This window comes from Gekko japonicus, unplaced genomic scaffold (assembly GCF_001447785.1).
Source record: "Gekko japonicus isolate JY-2015 unplaced genomic scaffold, Gekko_japonicus_V1.1 scaffold330, whole genome shotgun sequence".
In the NCBI taxonomy this organism is placed as follows: domain Eukaryota; kingdom Metazoa; phylum Chordata; class Lepidosauria; order Squamata; family Gekkonidae; genus Gekko; species Gekko japonicus.
The window spans coordinates 83,971-107,183 of NW_015173132.1; the positions used below are offsets into that span (position 1 = coordinate 83,971).

Genomic DNA, 23,213 nt, shown 5'->3' on the forward strand with positions numbered 1-23,213 from the left:
CGAATGGAGAGGCTCTTTCCTCTCCACCCCTCTTTGTCCCGGGGTTGGTATGTTCTCAGGAGAGATCTGTGCCGGAGCCCGTCTTCTGCTAGTTTTGCCACGTTGGGGAAAGACTTTGGGTTGGCTGGGGGTGATTTCTCACTCTATCAAGCTGCGTGTTTAGGCAGTTGTGCAATCTTGAGCTGCTGTTCCAGACCATTTGGGAAATGCCTGTGCTGCTTTGCTCGTTAATACTTTCCACGCAGGGGTTTTCTCTGCACACACCCTAGCACAGGCTAGCAAAAATTAGTTCTTGCATATCTTAGGCTTGTTCTTCCTATTCCTTCAGGAATGGGGAGGGGCGGACACAGAGCAGCGCAGAAGAGCACTGGAAGGGCAGGGTGAGAGGGGAGCCCTTCCCCTGGAGTTCGCTGCTTCTAGCCCAAGGAGGGCTTCAGAGAGCAGTACTTCCTGCCCGTCTGCCTGACTCGCTTGCCCTCCCACAGCCCTGAGACTTGCCACCGCCACTCGCCCGGCCCAGAGGTGGGCCCCGCGGGCCACAGGAGGGAGGGAGGGATCAAAGGACACCCCCTTGATGGAGGGCTTTTAAAAAAACAAAAACAAACGCCGGGGCGAAGCTTCGCCAAAGCGCATATCGGCAACCTGGAAAAAACAATGGCCGGCGAAAAGCGGAAGCCTCGGGCTTCCAAACGGAAGTGGCTAGACACCGGTGGAGAGCGATCAGACGCTGGGGTGCACCGTTTACAACCGTTGCACTCAGTTTACCACCACTTGGGACCTAGTGGCAGAGTGCAATGGTTTAAAGGGATTTACAACGGTTAGGGACGGGAGGCAGATGTTCGCCGTCTGAACGCCGGTAAGTACACCGGTTGGAATCGTCACCTATTCTGTTGTAAATCCCCCGTCTGAACGCACCCCATCAAGTGCTAAAATCACAAGAATGCACTTCTTGTGATTTTAGCACTTGATGGAGTAAGACTACAGACGTGAGTATCCCCCTGCTAGAAATGTCACGGTAGGCCTTAGGATGTTGCTCTTGGTTTTTCTACACCGTGACTATGTGTGGCCCGGAAATACACTACAGGTGCAGCAAACAGCACAGTCACGAACGCAGCAGTGGCTGATGGCTCAGTACATACATAGCTGGTGCACATTCATTTCTATAGCACCTAAAATCTACTAGTCATGTTAGTTTTTCTTCCCTGCATGCGTGACAGTGTGGAAGAATTAATCAGAGCTTCCACAGCAAACAACGGCTTGCTTCCACAGAGAACTCATCCACAGACGCGTGACTTCCCTGCCTCTCCCCCACCCCGCAGCTGGAAATGCAGCTCCTAGGAGGCAGAGAACAGCCATCCCAGGAATACTTTGGGGGGGGGGGAATTGGTGAAAATCACCCCACTCTTGTGTGCACAGAAGTTTAAGGTGGGATCCAATGGTCTATACCTAGTACTCTTGCTCCGGATTGCAAGACTAGGTCTAATGGGTGGAAACTACAAGGGAGTCGTTACTGGCTAAATATCAGGAGAAACTTCCTAACTGTAAGAGTGGTTGAGCAGTGGAACAGTCTGCCTTGGGAGGTGGTGGACGCTCCTTCGCTGGACGTTTTCAAGCGGAGGCTGGACGACCATCTTTCGGGTATGTTGTAGGGCTGTCTTTCGGCTATGTTCCTGCAGAGTCCAGGGGGTTGGACTAGATGACCTGCAAGGTCCCTTCCAACTCTTAACATTCTATGATTCTACTTGAGCTTCCCCCACTTAGATAAGTGCCTGATGTTGTCTGGCGCCCACAAGTCCAAGCATCTGGACAGTTCAGGATCTTTATTATATGCAAACGTTTATTATGAAAGGGTGAAGAGTCGTAGAAAAAAACATGGCCACGTTTTGTTGTGGAAAAGGCATTTGAAATACACAGCTTTTTAGAGCCTGCTATCTCCCTCCCTGCAGTCAGCTTGGTGTTTTGTTTTGTTGCAATGCTGTGCGTAATTTCTGTGACGTCATACAACAAGAGTGGAGTTAGTTATGGCTATAACACCCATCCCGACACCATACAAAACTAAAATAATCTCTGTCCGTGCTCGGATGGCCATCAGCCTGCCACAAAAATCAAGAAGCAAAGCTCAAAAGCTTACTGACCCTTTCCCCCTTCTTCAGGTGTGGACATTGCAAGCAGTTTGCTCCGGAATACGAGAAGATTGCCAAAACACTGAAAGAAAATGATCCCCCCATCCCAGTTGCCAAAATAGATGCTACGGCGGCCTCCGCTGTGTCGAGTCGTTTTGATGTTGGCGGTTACCCAACCATCAAAATTCTGAAGAAGGGGCAGCCAGTGGATTACGACGGCTCAAGGACAGAAGCGGGTAAGTAGCGCTGTGCTTAAGTGCAGGTTGCAGTGCATAGCTGGTAACCTGTTCCCAGCATACATTTCCTCCTTCAGGCGTGGCTTGTGAAATAAAGGGAGGACTAAGGGCTGTTTTGGAGCTGCGGTGGCTCAAGTGGTTAAGACGCTGAACTGCAGGCTGTGGAAGGTCAGTAGTTCAGCAGTTCGAGACCCGAGTGTGCCACATGACGGAGTGAGCTCCCGTCTCTGGCCCCAGCTCCTGCCAACCTAGCAGCTCGAAAGCAAGAAATTGCAAGTAGATAAATGGGTACCACTTCAGTGGGAAGGTAACAGCGTTCCGTCCGCCTTGGTGTTTAGTCATGCCGGCCACATGACCACGGAAACGTCTTCGGACAGCGCTGGCTCTTCGGCTTTGAAACGGAGATGAGCACCGCAACCCTAGAGTCGGACACGACTGGCTTTCGAGCGAGGGAACCTTTACCTTAAGGGCTGTTTCACAGGTGGTGTAACGGCAAGTGTCAGCATTAGATTGGGGGGAGGGTGCCCTCAAGCTGAAAGCTCCGCTCTGCCATGGAAGCATGTTGGGCCGATCTTGAGGCTGTCACTCTACCGCAGTCTAGCCTACCTCACAGGGTGGTGGTAGGGTAAGATGAAGCGGGGGGAGGGAATAATGTAAGCTGCTTTGGTTTCCATTGGGAGAGGAGAGTATAAACATCTAAAGAAATTAAAATTGTATCAAAGATGCAGGAATGACTTGGGAGCCTTCTGGGTATTATGTAAAGAGAGCCAGTTTGGTGTAGTGGTTAAGTGTGCGGACTCTTGAGAAACGGGAATGTTGATCTGGCTCACCTCTCGCTGTAAAGAAGGCAGTTTATGACTTGTATGTTTCAGTTGTTGGACTTTGGTGTTTTATCAATAAAAGGAAAATTAAAAAAAAAAGTGTGCGGACTCTAATCTGGGAGAACCGGGTTTGATTCCCCACTCCTCCACTTGCACCTGCTGATATGACCTTGGTTCAGCCACAAGCTCCGGCACAGCTGTCCTTGAAAAAGAGCAGTTTGTGTCAGAGTTCTCTCAGCCCCACCCACCTCACAGGGTGTCTGTTGTGGGGAGGGGAAGGGAAAGGAGTTTGTAAGCCACTCTGAGACTCCAAGTGAAGGACGGGGTATAAATCCAATCTCTTCTTCTTCTAAAGGGGACATTTGCATATTTTTCCCTGCACACGAAGAAGTGGAAAGGTGTGCCTGTCTCAGAAGCTCTTCAGCTCCCCCTTGTGGCACAGAAACCTGAAAGATGCTGCCGAGGATATATGTGGGGTCCAGAGTGTTCTTTAAACCCAAGGGTCTTGCACCAAAAATCAGTTTTGAAGGTGTCTTTTAAGATCAGTTTCTCGCAGTGCAACATCTCCATATTGAGAGAAGCTCCCAGAAGAATTTTCTGGTGTCCGAGACTAAGAGCAATCCTAGACAGGTCTACTTAGAATCCTTCTCGGGTCTATTCAGAGGGGCTCACTCCCAGGAAGGAATTCTTAGGACTACACCGCGAGTCACCAGATAACAGTTTTTATCAGAGCTCGGGTGGCAGAAAGCGTTCCCCTTCCCGCCTTCCTGCAGCTGCAGTCTCCCCTTCCACAACAATGTCAGCTAGGAATGAGGGCATTCTTTAATGCAGCCTATTGCCAGTTCAGGCCTTGTCAGTCAAATTCATAGTCTTCCCGAAGCAGGTTGCAGGACAGCAGATCATGCTGTGTGCATGGCAGGGGAACCTTTCCGGGGGGTTTCACAAGGGGAGGGAATGTATACGCGTTCATGCAATAAAAGAGACACAAGGTAGCTCTATGCGGATAAGTTTAAACAGTTCTTAAGGACTAGGGACTTGTCGACCTTACCCTTTAACGTCCTCAAGCTCATTTGCTTTATTTTCCCCCACACCAATGCTTCGTTACCGGGCTTTTGCACGTAGAGGGAGAAGTGCTGCATACGGGGATGCTGCTGGGATCGGGACAAAGCCTGCCCCGAGTGAGGGTATTGGTGGGCTGTTTCCCACTAACCACAGGCTTTGGTGGAGGTGGAACACACTGCAGTTTTTGCAAGGATCTTTGCAATATACAAACCCAGCTCTTAATTGTGTCTTCAGTTCACAAAGTCTTGCCTCTCTGTCTCTCTCCAGTTTGGTGCAGTGGTTAAGTGCGCGGACTCTAATCTGGGAGAACCGGGTTTGATTCCCCATTCCTCCACTTGCACCTGCTGATGTGACCTTGGGCAAGCCATAGTTTCTGGCACAGCTGTTCTTGGGAAAGAGCCGTTTCTGTCAGAGCTCTCTCAGCCCCACCTACCTCACGGGGTGTCTGTTGTGGGAAGGGGAAGGAGTTTGTAAGCCACTCCTGAGACTCCTTTGGGTAGTCAAGGGCAGGGTATAAATCCAATCTCTTCTTCTTCTTCTTTAAGAAATTGTGGCCAAAGTGAAAGAGGTTTCCCAGCCTGGTTGGACCCCTCCACCTGAAGCCACCTTGGTGTTGACGAAAGATAACTTCGATGAAACCGTGAACGAGGCTGACATAATCTTGGTTGAATTCTATGCTCCATGGTAAGAGGGAACCCTAGTTGCTTGTTCGACTTCTAATGGTTTGGTGTCTGCTTGTGGCTTCTATGTTGATCCAGAGATAAGCCCTGCATGCTGCTGAGTTCCTTTCAGAATAGCTGAACAAAGTTAGACCAGTGGCACTTTTAAGACTAAGTTTTATTCAGAATAGTTTGGTCTCCTGAAAAGGGGAAGTGATAACTTGCATTGTCTCGTCCAAGTGCATTCGCCTTTTTTCACGGCTCTGATTTCCGATGTGCAGCTTTGTGGTGTTACAGACTGCAGCTTTTTTTACTTGTAGTACGCATATCATTTGAATAACCATTGGCTTTACACGTAAAAAAAGAGAAAGCAGTGACCAGTTTGCAAGGTATCAACCAATCTTTTGAAATTGCATCATATTCTCTAGTGAAAAGCATTTGTTGTAATCTGAATTTTACAGTGGAAAGGCGTCTTGTTGTCTATAGTTGCCCACTGTTGCATATGAACATACACATTCAGTTGGAAACCTGGTTAGTATTCTTCAGCCTGCTGCATATCCAGGACACTTAAAAGATGCATTTGAGGTGTGTGCATCTGAATGTGTATATGGAGCTAACTATCGGGATTCATCTCACCCAATCCAAAGTATCTTCTGTAAATCTAAAAAATACCCTGATTTCCAACACTGATACTCTTAAAATGTTAGGAAACACAACATTGTTTTCCTATTCTTGTTCCTTTCTCTTTCATTTATAGTAAATTTCTTTCCATTCTCTTATAAAATGAAAGAGCTCCTTGAGAACTTTTCCCTGTGAAATTACCGGGTTTCTTTTCCTGTAGGTGTGGACACTGTAAACAGCTGGCTCCAGAATATGAGAAAGCAGCCAAAGAGCTTAGCAAACGAACTCCCCCTATTCCCCTGGCAAAGGTTGACGCTACTGCGGAAACCGATCTCGCCAAGAGATTTGACGTGTCTGGATACCCAACACTCAAGATCTTCCGCAAGGGCAAAGCATTTGACTACAATGGCCCAAGAGAAAAGTACGGTATGTTACCTCAAGCAATGTTTCTAACTTCTAGTTCATGCAAGAAATCCTTATAAATGCCACCTTTCTTCTTTGCCACCAACCTGTGAGCCTTTCTAAAACAGAGTGGGGGCTGAAATAGAGTTTTGCTCCTCAGGGAATTAGTCATGAGGTGGTTAAGGAATTTTGGCAAAAGATTGTAAGGGTTATCTTTGATTTATTTCAAGTTAATATAGAGATTAATAGGGACTTGCCTATTTCTGGAATATTGGGAAATAAAAAAGTGGAAAGAAACAAACGGGAGTTATATAAAATTATGGTTTTAGCAGGGATGGCTGTAATAGCATTGGGATGGAGGGATAGGCACAAATTGACAATGGAAAAATGGAATACTTATGTCTTTGAACGCGTACAATCAGATATATTCGCACAGATAATTACTGAAGAGACATGGGAGGAGAAATGTCAAAAGATTACGAATAAATGGGTGGGATATAAGGAATGGGTGGAAAGGGGGGAAGCCAATCCAAATATCCAAATACGAATGAAGAATCTGTGCACATGGTTAAAATATGAAGATACTATGAGGGGGGAGGGGGGTAAAATGATTGTATAATGATTTAATGTAAGATTATGTAAATAAGCGTCAATAATTTTAAAAAAAGGGAATGAGTCATGAGCATAAGCGAGCGGAGGTTTTTGCAAACCTTAAATATATTGGGCATCCCTGTTGCTTTCTCTGACTCTGTATGGCGGCAACATGGTGTAGTGGTTAGAGCATCGGACTAGGATTTGGGGACTCGGGTATCCCCACTCTCCCGCAGAAGCTTGCTGGGTGACCTTGATCCAGTCACTCTCTCTCTCAGCCTGACCTACCTCACAGGGTTGTTGTGAGGACAAAACGGAGGGGAGGAGAACCATGAAATCCATTTTGGATCCCCATAAAGGAGAAAGGTGGGGTATGGATGAAGTAAATAAATAAATCCTAGAACTGTAATGGTGTGAGCAGTACTGCAACACCCTTGCTTGCCACTCCAATTTCCCATAAACAGTTAAAATTTTGGTGAGTATTGTTTGTGTCTGGAAGTTATGTTTGACTTCTGGCGGACATTTCAGGGAGGTGGCTTATTGTTGCCTGTCTCTGCGTCCCTGCCCTGGTATTCCTTGGAGGTCTCCCATCCAGGTACTTGCCGGGGGTCGGCCCTTCTTCGCTTCTGAGATCTGATGAGACCGGGCTTCCTTGGGCTCTCCAGGTCAAGGCATCCGTCTGATTTTTCATTGCGCGCTCCTTGATGTCCAATGGTCAGTTCTCACGGGCAGGCAACCTTTCTGTGTTTGGGGGGTACAGATGGAGGAGGCCATTTTCTCCTGCCGCCTGCAGGAGATCATACCAGTCTTTTCTGTCCGGTGACCCACAAGTCTCAGTTAACTTTGGTTAGTTTATAGGACTGGCCCAAAAGATCACGTGTCATATTTCCCCAAGGGGGACTGTGTGCATGGTTGAGTGATATGTTTTAAAGAACATTCTGCTTGTGGTAAGTTTTAATTTGCATGCACAGATGGGAAGAGCTGGTTTGAAGGAGTTTTGGCGTGCCTTGCGGCTGAACTAGTTTCACTGGTTGTACTCTTGGCATGGGTTGTCTTCGTTGGATAAAAATTGAGGTTTTGCTTTGGTGGTTGTCCTTTCCCACCTCCTGATTTTGCACCCCTGCCCCTCATTCCATGTCGCAGCAGTTGCATGGCAGGTGCTGCATCCTGAAGGTACCTTTGCACCAATATCTCCTTAGCTTGAGTCTCACCTGGGCCGTCAACGCTGCCGGAGGAAGAACTGTGTTGTCATGCTGGGTTTTGCAACATCAGCAGTAGGAGGGGAGAAGTCACGGGCGAGTAGTGAGCCATAACCGTACCATATCGTGTTTTGAACCAGGTTTAGCTAATGGGGCAAATTCTGCAATATGGAGTGATAGGATTTTTTCTTTTCATTTAGGTTTCTTTTTAATCCTGATACTGTAGAGACAATAGCAGCATGACAATCTCCAGTTTTAGGGTGGCCACTTGGTACAAGAGAAGTACAGCTTGCAGAAGCGTGACTTGCTCCATAAAATTTATAGAATGTCACGTGTTTTAAAATGTCATCGTTCCAGAGCAGTAATAGCCCCTGTGGCAGAAAGTGCCTGCCCTGGCCTGCAGGCCCTATTCCGCCCTGCCCTCCAAGGTGTTTCTCCACATCTGGAGAGGCTTTTCTCTCTCTCTCTCTCTCTCCGGTAACTCACCACAACCACCTGAACTTTGCATGGGATTACCCACTGGGAGGGTCACGGCTTCCACCTTCCCTTCCAAGTTCTGAGAACCACCACCAGCATCAAAAAAGTATAAAGTAGTTATTAAAAAGAAAGTGTTTACAAGTATACTTTTAGCACCGCACCAGATAGAGCAAGGGAGACCAAAAGAGATGGGTAAAATGCAAATCCTCTGTCCCTTTCTCTATATATGCCCTATCAGATGTTAAAACAGGACATTACAGATCCCTATAGAATCTCCATTACCTTGAAGCTTGCTCCAGCTCTTGAGGCGAGCATATTATCAATGGCTGCCTTCCTAGTGGAGAGGTCTCTCTGGATGCAGCACCCAAAGAAAAGAGCCCCTTCTTGTTGCGAGGTAGTTTTATCATATCTTTTTCTCCACCCACTGACTAGGCCAGGTCAAGGAAGTGTTTCCTGCAGCTTACTCCTGGAGCCTTGCTAGTCTAGAGTCCTCCAAACCTCTGTTCCCTGCTAGGAGGAAGGGGAAGTTCTGGATCCACCCTTTATCTCCCCTCCTCGATCTATTAGCATTTGAATGAAGGTGAACTGAGTTACATCTGGAAAGCATCCCAGTCTTCCTTGATGGCCTCCCATCCAAGTACTGACTCTGCTTAGCTTCCGAACTCTGATGAAATCAGTCTCGTCTGGACTCTCAAGTTGTAACCAACTCATACTGATCCCATGACATTCTGCCTTATGGGGTTTTCAATTGCAAAAGATGAGCGGAGGTGGTTTGCCACTGCCTTCCTCTGCATAGCGGCACCAGTCTTCCCTGGTGGTCCCCCATCTGAGTACCAACCCTGCTTAGCTTCCAAGCTCTGATGAGATCAGGCTGATCTGGGCAGCTGATTAAATTTTTATGCAATAAAGGGTCACTGGTTGGGTTTTTTTTAAAGCCAAGTGATAACACTGTGTTTCTTCTTCTTCTTTGGACATAGGAATTGTGGATTACATGATAGAACAGGCTGGGCCCCCTTCAAAGCAGATCCAGGCTGTCAAACAAGTGCAAGAGTTTATAAAGGATGGCGATGATGTCATCATCATCGGGGTATTCAGAGGAGATCAGGACCCAGCCTACCAACTGTATCAAGACGCCGGTGAGTCTTTTCGGTATTAGAGAAGACGTTCTACAAACGTTGTTATTAGAGAAGACGTTCTACAAACGATATTAGAGAAGACGTTCTACAAACGTTGTGTCCTGAAGTCACAAACAAACCAGTTCGTTCATGGTGAGAGCCAAGAAAGATGTTCAGCCCTGTGTACTGAACGGCTTAATCCTGGTTTGTTGGCAGTATATGGCAATCTGCACCAGACTGGTGTTACAAGAGGCAAATTCTAAACCTGGAATTCAGTGAGAGAGGGGAGCGGAGGAGGGCGTAAGCCGGAAGATCTCCCGAGTCGTTCTCGCCATGGACACACACTGGTTGCTCACCTGAATAGGGTCCTATGCAGTGAGAATGGTATATAAGTCCTTGTGAATGTACAGAGGAGGGGAGGGGGTTTTGCTGATGGATACATAGTAGTTATGCCTTAAGGATCTGGCATATCTCCTCCAGCATCGGTTATTGTCGAGCCCACAGCCCTCAGTGTTTGCCAGTTATTTTCACTGAATTCTTGCATCGTGTCACCAGCAGTGGCTAAAAATGCTCTCTTAATTGCTGCCACCACACTGGTATAGGTCTCCTCGGGACGGCCCAGAGCCCCCACCGTACCCCTTTATACACACCCATTCTAGTATGTTTCTCCTTATAAGTGACCAAATGAGGCGTGAGGACCCAAGCAGTGTAACAAATGGAGGTGTGCATTCGGCAATAGCTGAACCGAAAAAATACCTTGTCGGTTATCACGTAAGCCGAATACAGATCAGAGATCCAAATAGTTTACCAGTACTGGATTGGGGGAATTTGGCATTTACTGATATTTTTCAGGTCTGATTTACCCAAAGCCAGAAATTAATTGGTTTCTTCCCCCCCCCCCTTTATTTTTTTGCACACTCCTAGTAACAAACTATTTTTATTAAGGAGACTTTAACAGTAACTGTAATTAAATAACTTGTAGGGAAATTGAGCACAGTAAAGTTAGTTAAATCAGCAAAATAAGGAATCCTAACACGTCTGACTAAGCTGTCCCTATTCCTCTCTGGCGCTTTGCCTCAAACTGACTTGCCCCTTTTGGATGAGGGATCCCTCCCTTTGCAGCAGCTTCACACCAGCTCTGCTCCCTGGTAGTGAACCCCCTCCCACTTTGGGGAAAGGCCTTTTATTCCTTCTTCCCAGGCACCACCTGTACCGGTATAAGTTTTCCCTCCAAATTCCCTGTTAGCCAATCACAGGGTACCTGGGAAATGTAGGTCCTGCTAGCTACTCTAATGCAGGCTTCCCTGGAGTCACTAGGCCTCCCTGGAGCCTGTAGGCCCCACCACTATGGTCCCAGGTTCATGACACATGGGGTGGGAGAGGAGGGACCACTAGCTGTCTGCTGGTTCCATGCCATGGATGAGAGAATCCACATACATGGCAGAATAGAGTATACAAGAAGCGGGACCTGCGATACTTGCGGGGGAGGGGGGAGTATGCCCCACGGCCTGCAAAGCAGGAGGAGGTTCTCACTGAGGAGGAGGTGGCAGCTGCAGGTGAGCCCAGCAGCAACGGTGGCAAGCCCTGCCCGGGTCCCAGCTGCCCGCCCACCCAGGCCTCCCCCCCCAGCCTCCTGCCCGCCGCGGCTTCTCCCCCCCAGCAGCAACAGCGGCAAGCCCTTTGCTCGGATCCTAGCTGCCCGCCTGCCAAGCCTCCCCTGGCTCCCTCACAACTGCCAGGAGCAAGCTCCGCCACAGTTCCAAACGGCAAGTCCATTCTCCATGCATCCACGAGAACACAGTTCCAGGGTTTTTTGGATTTAAGTATCCCTGTATGTTTTTTTAAAACATGTCAGATTTTTCTGCACACCTAAGTAATGCCTCAAGTGTGCAGGAATTTCTGTTGAGCCTCCATGTGCCCCCAATTTGCGGAAATAAGTATCCGCACGCACTGGGGACACTTGGCTATTAGTATATAGATTGGGGGAAATGGCACATGAATGTATACAGGCTGCCATCTGGAGTCGAATCCCCAACAGGAGCCGCAATCTCTCTTTTCGTATGGAAGGAGGGGTGTCTTCCAGAGTGCACAATCTTAAAGAATTTTAAGTGACTAGAGCAGGATTGGTTCTCTGGAAGGAATACCCAAGAACTAGGAAGGGTGCAGGGTGAGCAACTAAAATGAGCAAGAGGTTGGGACACCTTACCTGTACAGTGAATCTAAAGCAGCCGGAAAGCAGAACGCAAAAGATGGCTAAGGGGAAATGAGGATGAGGTTAACTTTTCCTAAACATACTACAGTTTGGGAATCTCCTACTGAAACTAGCTGGCACCAAGTTCAGGACAGACAAGAAGCAAATTTGTGTCATTCCTTTAGTGAAGTTAATTGCAGTAGTGATGGCTGCTAGATTAATCCTTTTTATTAAAAAAAAAAGTGCCATTTAATAGACACCTTTGTTGACAGTAGGCCTGTCAGCAATTAACCATGATTGCTGGATGGAGCCTCATTTGTGTAAGAGGCAGTATACTTTTAACTAGTCATGTCATTAAGACACCAGAGGATGCCTTAATATCCTGCTTGTGAGCACAGATTGATGGAGTAGAGGTCTGTCAAGTGGCTACTAGGGGGAGTCTCCACATTCAGAGGCAGTAAGCCTCTGAATCCCAGTGTTATACTGGGGCTTGGTTTCTGTGTCCTCCATAATAACTGATTGGCCACTGTGTGAGACAGGATACTGGACATGACGGACCACTGGTCTGATCCAGCAGGGCTCTTCTTATGTTCTTATCCAGTGGCATGGAGGGACTGTGTAAGAGGCTGGCTGTCCCCGTGTTCTTGTGTTTTTTACATGTGCAGTTTGAGGAAGTGTGTGTTGCACTGTTTAAGAAGGTGATCCTATATAAATTATTTGGATTAACTGCTTGCATTTATGATTCAGCAGCTGTTTTTTTCCTGATCTGGGTTTTTTCTTCTACATTTTCTAAGCTAACAATTTAAGGGAAGATTACAAATTCCATCACACCTTCAGCAATGAAATCTCAAACTTCTTGAAAGTGGATCCCGGGAAACTGGTGGTGATGCAACCTGAAAAATTTCAGTCAAAATATGAGCCCAAAATGCGTGTCTTGGCTATTGAAGTGAGTACTGATGTCAGCAGAAGAATAAAGTTGCGCCTACTGCATTTGCGACTTCTGTCCTTTTGGTGCTCGGCACTGCCTTTCAACTGATTAGTTCTCTTAAGTACAGGAGTCCCTTTATGTTGGGTGTCGACTTCGGCCCTTAGCTGTAGAGGGGAGTGGTCTTTCTTGCAGTGGACTTGACCTTTTGTACTTTGAGCTTGCCAAGCTCTGTGTAGAAACAGTGCTTGTACAGGTCAAAACAGTCCCCTACATTCTACAAAACATTGTGGGTTTTTCCCCTTAAGGGCAAACCAAGGTCAGAACCAGTGTTCCCTCTAAGCTGAGTTAGTGTGAGCCAGCTCACAGTTTTTTAGCCTCCCGCTCACAGATTTCTGTTCTAGCTCAGGAAGGACAGCACCAGGGCAAATTAATGTATGCAGTAGCCACATTGTTCTCTCACACCTTTAATGCCAGTAGCTCACAAAGTAGAATTTTTGCTCACAAGACTCCACAGCTTAGAGGGAGCATTGGAACTGTGGTAATGATTGAAACGAACATATTTATTTACTCCATTTATACCTCACCTTTTCCACCAGCGGCGACCCAGAACAGCTTACATTGTTCTCCTGTCTTCCATTTTATCATCACAAAAAACTCTTTGAGGTAGGTTAGGCTCAAGGTCACCGAGTGAACTTCCATGAGAGAGTTGGGATTAGAATCTGGGTCTCTCATATCCTGCTCTGACACTTTAACTACTACACTGGCTCTCACATGCTCAGTTTGAACAGACTGAAGAACGCCAAGGCGAAGGGAGGGATACGGCCTGAACTGTGATGGGACCGGGGAAGAGCCAAGTCGAGAAGATTGGGAAGTAGCTCCAGTCCGCATCTTGTTTTTGAGTACAAGGAAGGGATCACAGTTGTAGGTACATACCAAAAAACAAGGAAATACTGTGATAATAATTCATGTAAACATCAATATGTATATCTATTCAAACATGACATTTTTGCTTAGGAAATTCTGACATATTCAAGGAGAAGTCCAACATCATATCCTCCATGAGCACCCGGTTTTATACTCATTTCATTAGTTTTCCTCAGGAGTAATCCTCTAAGGTTGGAAGGTGTAAACCTCTGAGATGCTACTCCCATCCTGAGAGCAACTGAGCCAGCTACATGAGAGAGAAAGCAATTGCCAGCCAATTTGAATATAAGAAGGCTTCTAGCCAGATAAAAATAGTGGACTGGCTGCTACTTCTAGAAATCAAACTGGCTTGCTCCTAATGGAACTGGAAGATATTTTGGAAAAGAATTTCAGCTGCAATAAATGCAAGACAGTAAAAAAGAAATTAAACTGCAGTTTGGTGTAGTGGTTAAGTGCGCGGACTCTAATCTGGGAGAACCGGGTTTGATTCCCCACTCCTCCACTTGCACCTGGCTGGATGACCTTGGGCAAGCCATAACTTTGGCACAGCTGTTCTTGAAAAAGAACAGTTTCTGTCAAGAGTTCTCTCAGCCCCACCTACCTCACAGGGTGTCTGTTGTGGGGAGGGGAAGGGAAAGGAGTTTGTAAGCCGCTCTGAGACACCTTTGGGTAGTGAAGGGCGGGGTATAAATCCAATCTCCTCTTCTTCATAAGAAGATAAGCTGTATCAAGAGGTTTACACCTTCCAACCTTAGAGGATTACTCCTGAGGAAGACTCATGAAATGAGTATAAAACCGGGTGCTCATGGAGGATATCATGATGTTGGACTTTTCCTTGAATCTGTCAGAATTTCCTAAGCAAAATTGTCATGTTTGAATAGATATACAGTGATGTTTACATGAATTATTAAATGTTATGTTTATCACAGTATTTCCTTGTTTTTTGGTAAGCATCTTGTTTTTAGCAGGGAAGGATACATGATGTCATTATGGAATAAATCTTCTCTCTATCACCGTTGACTGATTGTGGCTTTATCATGAGTAAATCATAACTTCTGTGTGAAAAATGGACAAAAGTATGTCCTACACAGCAGGAAATACTGAATAATCCTGAACATTTTCATACTCTTGAGTCTGGATGGTATAAAGTATCCTCAGTACCCATAGAATCTTTCTTGATATTGAGTCAAATGCCGACTTAAAGTCAACAAATGCTACATATAGTAGTGCCATAGCTTTAGAGGAATTCTTTGCACTTAAATGTTCTAATATCATGCAATGATCTATAGTTGAATAATTTTCTCTAAAACCTGCTTGCTCCTCAGCCATATATTTCTCTTGTTCAAACCAGTCTCTAAAGTTCCACTGTAAATGCCTTGCATATAATTTGCTTAGAGTACTAAGTAAGCCAATTGGTCTATAATTTGCAGGTACGTCCTTATTACCTTTCTTTTCTTTTTTTGGTAAACAAATTTTATTTTCTCAGGAATACAACATATAAAACATTTCATTCTATCAATTGTCTACCCCATTCCCAGTTCCTCCCCTCCCTCCAATGGCTTCCCACAATGCTTCCACCCCTGCTCCAAATTACTTCATATCATCAACAATATCAGTTTTTCATCATTACAATCTAAAGATAACATCGTTTGACTTAATATTGATCTAAACATATTAAGTTTTGTTTCACATCCCAGTTCTTTTCCAGATAAATTTTAAAATCATTCCATTCTCCAAAAAACTCATCGTCTTCTTTGTTATTCAGTTTTTTTGTAATCTTATCCATTTGTGCCATGAACAGAACTTTTTGTATCCATTCTTCAACCTCTGGTACCTTTTCCGTCTTCCAAAACTGAGCATAAATCATTCTCGCTGTCACTATCAGGTACCAGAGTAAAGTCTTTTTAGTCGTATTGACTTCTTCCATTTTAAGTCCCAAAAGCAGAATTTCCGGTGCTTTTTTAAAAGAACATTTCAGTATTTTTTGCATTTCATTGTGGACTTTTGTCCAAAAGTCTACAGCTTTCTCACAAGTCCACCACATATGATAAAATGAGCCCTCATGCCTCTTACATTTCCAACATTTGTTTGACATATTTTGATTCATATTTGCAATCTTCTTAGGTGTCATGTACCACCTATACATCATCTTATAACAATTTTCTTTAACATTAGTACATGTCGAGATCTTAATAGAATTTTTCCACAAATATTCCCAGGTTTCCATAGCCACTTCCTTATTCATATTAATAGCCCATTTTAACATTTGTTCTTTAACAGTTTCATCTTCAGTATACCATTTTAACAACACCTTATACATTTTAGAAATATTTTTTCCTCCTCCACTCTCCCATACCTTTTCAATTTCATTTTTTTCCTCTCTAAAACCATAGTTTTTTTTGTCAGATCTAAAAAGATCATAAATCTGCATATATTTCAACCACTCATATTCATATTCAATTTCATTCTGCTTTTTCATTACCCACTCTGTTCCCTCTTTTTTAATTAAATCTCTATATGGCAACCAGTCTCTACCTCGCTGTCTTGAGTAAGATATCAACACTTCTACTGGTACAATCCACAATGGTCTTAAGTCACTCTGGTACTTCTTATATCTTGTCCATACCATATACAAAGCTTTTCTCACCAAGTGAAGTTTAAAAAAACTGTCCATTTTTATCTTGTCATACCATAAATATGCATGCCAGCCAAATCTACAATCATGCCCTTCCAACCCCAACAATCTGTCATTTTCAAGCTTCACCCATTGATCCATCCATGTTAGACAAACCGCTTCATAATATAGTCTAAGATTTGGCATTTGTAGACCTCCTCTTTCTTTGGCATCACAAAGTATTTTCATTTTGATCCTTGGTTTCTTGCCTGCCCAAACAAATTTTGACAACTCTTGTTGCCACTTGGCCAACAAATCCGTTTTATGCAGAATTGGTATTGTTTGGAACAGGAACATCAAACGTGGTAGGACATTCATTTTTATAACTGATATTCTTCCCATCAGTGATAAGTTCATTTTATCCCATTTCTTAAAATCTTGAGTCAGCTTAGTCCATAATTTCTCATAATTATTCTTATATAGGTCTATATTTTTTGCCGTTAATTCAATTCCAAGGTATTTTGTTTTTTTAACTACTTCACATTGTACCAGTTCTTGTAGTTCCACTTGTTTTTGTTTGATCATGTTTTTACATATAAGTTTTGTTTTATTCTTATTTACGTAAAAGCCGGCCAATTCTCCAAACTCCTTTATTTTTTGAAAAAGCAATGTCAATTTTTCTGTTGGGTTTTCCACCATAAACATTACATCGTCTGCAAATGCTCGATATTTGTATTGGTGTCCTTTATGTGTCAAGCCCTTTATTTCTTGATCGTACTGTATTTTTTGTAAAAGTATTTCCAATACCCAGATAAATAATAACGGTGATAACGGACAACCTTGCCTTGTTCCTTTCTGTACTTTGAAGTTATCTGTCAGTTCTTTATTCACATTTATTTTAGCTCTTTGTTCAGAATAGATAGCTTCAATACAATTTCTAAAATGTTGTCCCGCTTCAATCTTTTCCATCATCTGGTGCATAAAATTCCAATTAAGATTGTCAAAAGCTTTTTCTGCATCAACAAACAGAAAAGCTACTTCTTTTTCTGGGTGCTTTTCATAATATTCAATTGCGTCCATTACTATTCTTACATTGTCTCTAATCTGCCTTTTGGGTAAAAAGCCCGCTTGATCTTCAGAAATTACCGTTTGTAAATAGTTTTTCACCCTTTCTGCAATAATTTTTGCAAAGATTTTATAATCGTTGTTCAAAAGAGATATTGGCCTGTAGTTCTTTACATTTGTTGAATCTTGTCCTTCCTTTGGAATCAAAGAAATAATTGCTTCTTTCCATGAGTCCGGCACCTTTTTGTTTTCTCTTATTTCGTTGGTTAAAGCTTCCAGGACCGGGGAAATTTCTTCTTTCATCTTTTTGTAGAATTTCGCTGTAAATCCGTCCGGCCCAGGCGCCTTCCCCAACTTTGTCTCTTCTATTGCCTTCATCACTTCTTCTTTTTGAATTGGACCATTTAATAAATCTTTGTATTCCTTACTTATTTTTGGTAGTGGAATCTCCTTTAAATATGTTTTAATCTTCTCAAGATCAACTCTAGTTGTTTGGAATAGTTTAGCATAATACTTGAAGAAACATCTCTTTATTCCATTAGGATCAACGAACTCTTTTCCATCTTCTATTATTTTGGTTATCATTCTTCTCTCTCTTCTAGCCTTAAGTTGCCAAGCTAAGTATTTTCCCGGTTTGTTCGCCCCTTCAAAAGATTTCTGTTGTAACTTCTTTAAATTCCAATACATTTCCTGATTCCAAGTCTCATTCAGTTGTTCCTTCAGCAACTTTAATTCTTTAATAATTTGCTTTTTTCCAGGCTTCTTTTTTAATTCCTTTTCTTTCTGAGCAATTTTTTCTAACACTTCTGTTTGTTTTTGAAGTTTTTCCTTTTTTTGCTTCACGTTTTGCGAGATGAGAATTCCTCTCATCACCGCTTTATAAGCATCCCATACAATCTGTATCGGTGTTTCTTTATTTAAATTTTGTTGAAAGAATTGTTTCGTTTCTTCCTTTAACATCTCAATTACCGTTTTCTTATCCAACAAGTCTTCATTAATCCTCCACAGAAAGGGTTTTTTCCTTTCTGTGGAACTCCATACCACCGGATTGTGATCTGAATTACATCTTGGCAAAATTTCAGTCTTATGTGTTTTCATTGATAATTCTTCAGACATCCAAATCATATCAATTCTGGAAAAAGAGCAATGTCTATTGGAATAAAAAGTAAAGTCTTTCTGCATCGGGTTCCATTTCCTCCAAACATCTTCTAATTTTTCTTGCTTAACTAATTCAAAAAAATTCTTTGGCAATTTTCCGCTGAATTCGTTGTCCTTTTGTGGTTTTCTGTCTAGACGATCTATTGTCCCATTAAAGTCTCCGGCCATAATAACTTGCTCATAAGTCAATTGTTGTAATTGGTCAGTTATATCCTTAAAAAATTTTTCCTTTGCTCCATTGGGTGCGTACACGTTGATCAACAATGTTTTTTTCTGCTGAATCATTAATTCCACACCCACGTATCTGCCATCTATGTCCTTAAAAATTTCTGTAGGTTGTAACTCCTTCTTCACATATGTCACAACTCCTTTTTTCTTGTTTGAGGCCGCAGAACAAAATTCAATTCCAAATAAAGCATTCTTTAAATATTTTATATCCTGTTTTCTAATATGTGTTTCTTGCAAGCATATCACGTTGCATTTCTGTTTCTGTATCCAATGATTGATTCTTTTCCTCTTGTTTGGTGAATTTAATCCATTAACATTCCATGACAACAATTTGTACTCCATTATGCGTTTTATTTTAAAGTTCTCCAAAGACGTCCGCATTGTCCGCCTTAAATTTATAAAAGTCCATCATCGATCTGATCTGAATCCTCCCACCTTGATACGTAAAGGATAAACCTTGTGGAATCTCCCATCTATATCTGATGCTCAAAGCTCTGAGTTTGTCCGCCAAGGATTTATACCTTTTCCTGTCTTGCAGTATTGTTCTTGGGAGTTCTCTCATCACCATAATTTTGTTTCCCTCTATTACAAAAGGGACGTTGAATTGCTTCTTGAATATCTCCTCTGTTATTGATCTTGTTACAAATTGTACAATTACATCCCTTGGTAAATTCTTCTTTTCTGCAATTCTGGAGTTCACTCTATAAATCAAATCAAAGTCTGAGTCCATTGACCCTTCCTCCTCGCCCAAAAAGGCCGTTATCACTTCCATCATTTTTTCTTTTAAGTTCTCATTCTCTGTTTCCTTAATGCCTCTGAATCTCAGATGAGTCTGCATCCTTCTGAACTCCATCATTGTCTCTGATCTTGTAATTTGTTGAGTCAAAGAATCTTGTTTCTCTTCTATTTTTTGTATCTTCTCCTCTGTCTCTGTAGTCTTGGTTGCATTTGCTTGAACATCCTTCTTAACTCCTTCCATTTCTTGCTTGATTGAAGTTATTTCTGTAGTAACCAGTTCCTTCAATGCTGTTATGTTCTTCTCTTGGACTTCTTCTAGATGTTTCAGATGAATCTGAGTTTGCTTCTCCAGTTGGTCCCCCAATGTTTTTTCTATCTGCTCCCCCATGGCTTGTATTATTACCTTTCTTGTATATAGGAACAATAATTGAACCCCTCCAATCCTTTGGAATATTCCCTGTTCTATCAGTTGCTGTAAATAAGGCTGCTAGGACCAGAATCCACCATTCTGAATGCTTTTTTATTAGTTCCGGTGGAATCAAATCAACACCAGAAGCTTTCCCAGATCTTAATGTTTGAATGATGGTTTTAACCTCAGTAGGTTCAACTGGTGGCCATTCTGGAAGGTTTACCGCACTACCATCATCAATTTCCTTATTATCAGCATATATTTCCTCTCATAAACTGTAAGGCTCAAACTTTTGTGTGGGATTTTTAAGACCTGCCTACAATACTGTGTTTAGTGTAGCCGTTAGTGTGATGGGCTAGATCTGGGAGACCCAGGTGTGAATTCCCACTCTACCATGAAAGCTTGCTGGGTTGAGGAGCTAGCCAGTTTGGTGTAGTGGTTAAGTGCGCGGACTCTAATCTGGGAGAACCGGGTTTGATTCCCCACTCCTCCACTTGCACCTGCTGTTGTGACCTTGGGTCAGTCACAAGCTCTGGCACAGCTGTCCTTGAAAAGGCAGTTTGTGTCAGAGTTCTCTCAGCCCCACCCACCTCACAGGGTGTCTGTTGTGGGGAGGGGAAGGGAAAGGAGTTTGTAAGCCGCTCTGAGACTCCCAAGTGACTCCTCCTCCTAGTCTCACACACTGAACCTAATGAAAAAGGGGAGGCTGGAATATGTCTCCCTGAGCTATGGGGGGAGGTAGGGCAGAACAAAAACGTAGTTAGTGAAGGAATAAGTGAATAAATGTCGGCTCTTTCAAATATTGCCTCTTATTTTTTTTACTATAAACAGGAGTCCACCGAAGCTGCTGCAGTTGAAGAGCATGTGGTGAAGAACGCGTTGCCTCTAGTTGGTCATCGCAAGACTTCCAATGACGCGAAGAGATACCGAAAGAAACCTCTTGTGGTTGTATATTATATGGTAGACTTCAGTTTTGACTATCGTGTGGGTAGGTATGCCTTCAGAAGAGGGTTGCTTTGCAAGAGCCAGTGTACAGCAAAAGCAGAAATCTCTCTTTAACTTTTCTGGTGTGTGTTTCGTGATTTCCAGCAACTCAGTACTGGCGAAACAAAGTTCTGGAGGTGGCGAAGGACTTCCCAGAATATGCGTTTGCCATTGCTGATGAAGAAGACTATTCTACTGAGATAAAGGATTTGGGGCTAATTGACAGTGGAGAAGATGTCAATGCGGCCATCTTTGATGAAGGGGGCAAGAAATACGCCATGGAACCAGAAGAGTTTGACTCAGATGTGCTACGAGAATTTGTCTTGGCATTCAAAAAAGGTATGTGATGGCTGGGGTTGTAACCGATGTTTGCCACCTCCCAATTTAGCTGCGGGGTGGTTCTCTCGCATCTGGCGCTTCCATAGGGGCAGGTGAACTCTCCGAGGGACTGGATAGATCTTTGTCTAGGTAGCACCATGCTTACAGGAAAGTAGCTCAGAGCCTTCAGACGTTCAGACAAATAGATTTCTCAAAGATCTCATTTTAAATATTCAGTCCTGCCCTTTGCGTGCTTAATGACACTGGGTTGGATCCAGGGATGCTCGAGCTAAAAGGAAAACATACTTGAGCGCAGTTCCTCTCTAGCAGATGCTGCAGTGATTGCATGGCACTCCTGTTTAGTTTTTTAAAACGGTAATCGTGTACTTGTGGAGTACCTTCCCTATGAGGAAAGGCTGAAGAGTCAGGGAATTTTCAGTTTAGAAGAGAGGGGACATGATAGAGGTTTATAACATTATGCGTGGGGTGGACAGAGTGGACAAAAGTGTTTCTCCCTCTCCCAAAAGACCAGAACTCGAGGGCATCCAATGAAACTGATGGGCAGTAGGTTCAGGGCGGACAGAAGGAAATACTACTTTACACAGAGAATGGTGAAATGTGGAATTCGTTGCCAGAGGATGTCGTGATGGCCACAGGAATAGACAGCTTCTAAAGGGGATTAGATAGTTTCATGGAGGATAATTCTATCAGTGGCTACTAGCCATGGTGATTGAGGGGAACCTCTACATCCAGAGGCACAAATCCTTTGAATTCCAGAGCCAGGAGGCAACATCAGGGACGGCCTCGGCTTCTATGCTCTGTTGTCATTCCAGAGGAACTGGTTGGTCACTGCGTGAGAAGGGATGCTGGACTAGATGGACCAGTGGTGGTCCAGCAGGGCTCTTCTTACGTTCTTACCTGTGGAGCAATGGACTATACAACAGATGGCTCGCAGGGCTTTATTGGAATAGCTTTTGAGATCGTATTAAAGGAAACGTCTTGCGCATGTGAAAAAACAGGAACACTGTTCACTGGAAGCAGGCAGGAGTGAGGAAAAATTGTTGCCCTTCCCACTTGTGGATTGACTGTTGCCGCTATGGGACCCAACACAGTCTTTTGACACCTTTGACAAATGGTGTGATGACAGTTGCCGCCAAGCTGGAGATGGACTGTGGCGAGGCTCTTGCAGTCCCTGTGACAAGTGGGAATCACATCTGTGCAGCCAAAACTTCTCATCAAACCTGACTGAGCATTTTTTTCCCCGTTAAGTGCACCTCTGGTTACTAGTGCAGGTCAAACTTCCGTTTTCAAGGTACAGCTGTAGCACAAAGAAGTTATCTCTCTAACAGCTGTTCTTTCCTTTTCTCCTCCCAGGTAAACTGAAACCCATTGTGAAATCCCAGCCGATACCCAAAAACAACAAGGGCCCTGTGAAGATTGTCGTTGGTAAAACCTTTGATTCTGTAGTATTGGATCCTAGCTCGGACGTCCTCATAGAACTCTATGCCCCCTGGTGTGGGCACTGCAAGAAACTTGAGCCTGTCTATCTAGAGCTGGGTAAAAAGTACAAGAATCAGAAGAACCTGGTGATTGCCAAGATGGACGCTACCGCCAACGACATCACCAACGACAGCTACAAAGCGGAAGGATTCCCCACCATCTATTTTGCTCCCAGCAACAAGAAGAACAACCCTATTAAGTTTGAAGGTGGGGAGAGAGATCTGGAGCACTTGAGCAGATTTGTAGAAGAACATGCCACCAAACTGAGCAGAACGAAAGAAGAACTTTGAATGGAGCAAAGACCATCCAACGGGGAGGGGCGGGGAGTTGATGCAAAGTTAAAGAGGTTCAGAGGAACAGCTCAGCGTTCAGAACGCTTGGAGTTTGGGGGATGACAAAACGATGCAGTATGAAACTTTATTACACAAGAAATGCGGACTCTGAACTTTTCCGATGTGATTTTTTTTTTTCATTAGTTAACCGTTCTTTATTTCATGAGGGAAAAAATACATTATTTTTTGTGACTAACTGAAGCTTGGTCCTTGTGGTATTTTATTCCCTACTCCAAACAGAGCTTTAAGGATCTGTCTTAAACATCTTCCAGAGGTTTCTACCTGTAAGGGAGGAGCACCTTTCTTGCACTCAGCTGAGGTATACAGACATATAAAGCGCTAATGCTGCCGCCTCCAGGGTTTGGTCTTTGCGTGCCGCAGTACAGAACAGAGGAGTAACTCTTTTTTCCCCAAAAAAACAATTTATTAGGATATAATAAGAAACAAAAGATTCAAACATGTATCAAACACAATTTTATATCCTTCCCCCCCCCCCCTCGGCTTCCCACAGTGCTCCA

The 23,213-nt window shown here is 43.8% G+C and overlaps 1 protein-coding gene across 1 annotated transcript in view; it reads left to right on the forward strand.

Moving 5' to 3' along the window:
• Positions 1-22,975, forward strand: part of PDIA4 (protein disulfide isomerase family A member 4) — a 33,800-nt gene extending 10,825 nt beyond the window's left edge. The window contains exons 3-10 of the mRNA XM_015422151.1: positions 2,154-2,359; positions 4,788-4,926; positions 5,743-5,948; positions 9,169-9,327; positions 12,292-12,443; positions 20,393-20,549; positions 20,651-20,884; positions 22,238-22,975. Of these exons, the coding sequence (XP_015277637.1) occupies positions 2,154-2,359; positions 4,788-4,926; positions 5,743-5,948; positions 9,169-9,327; positions 12,292-12,443; positions 20,393-20,549; positions 20,651-20,884; positions 22,238-22,653 (1,669 nt within the window). The 3' untranslated portion in view covers positions 22,654-22,975. The remainder of the gene's footprint in view (positions 1-2,153; positions 2,360-4,787; positions 4,927-5,742; positions 5,949-9,168; positions 9,328-12,291; positions 12,444-20,392; positions 20,550-20,650; positions 20,885-22,237) is intronic.
• Positions 22,976-23,213: the final 238 nt, after the last annotated feature.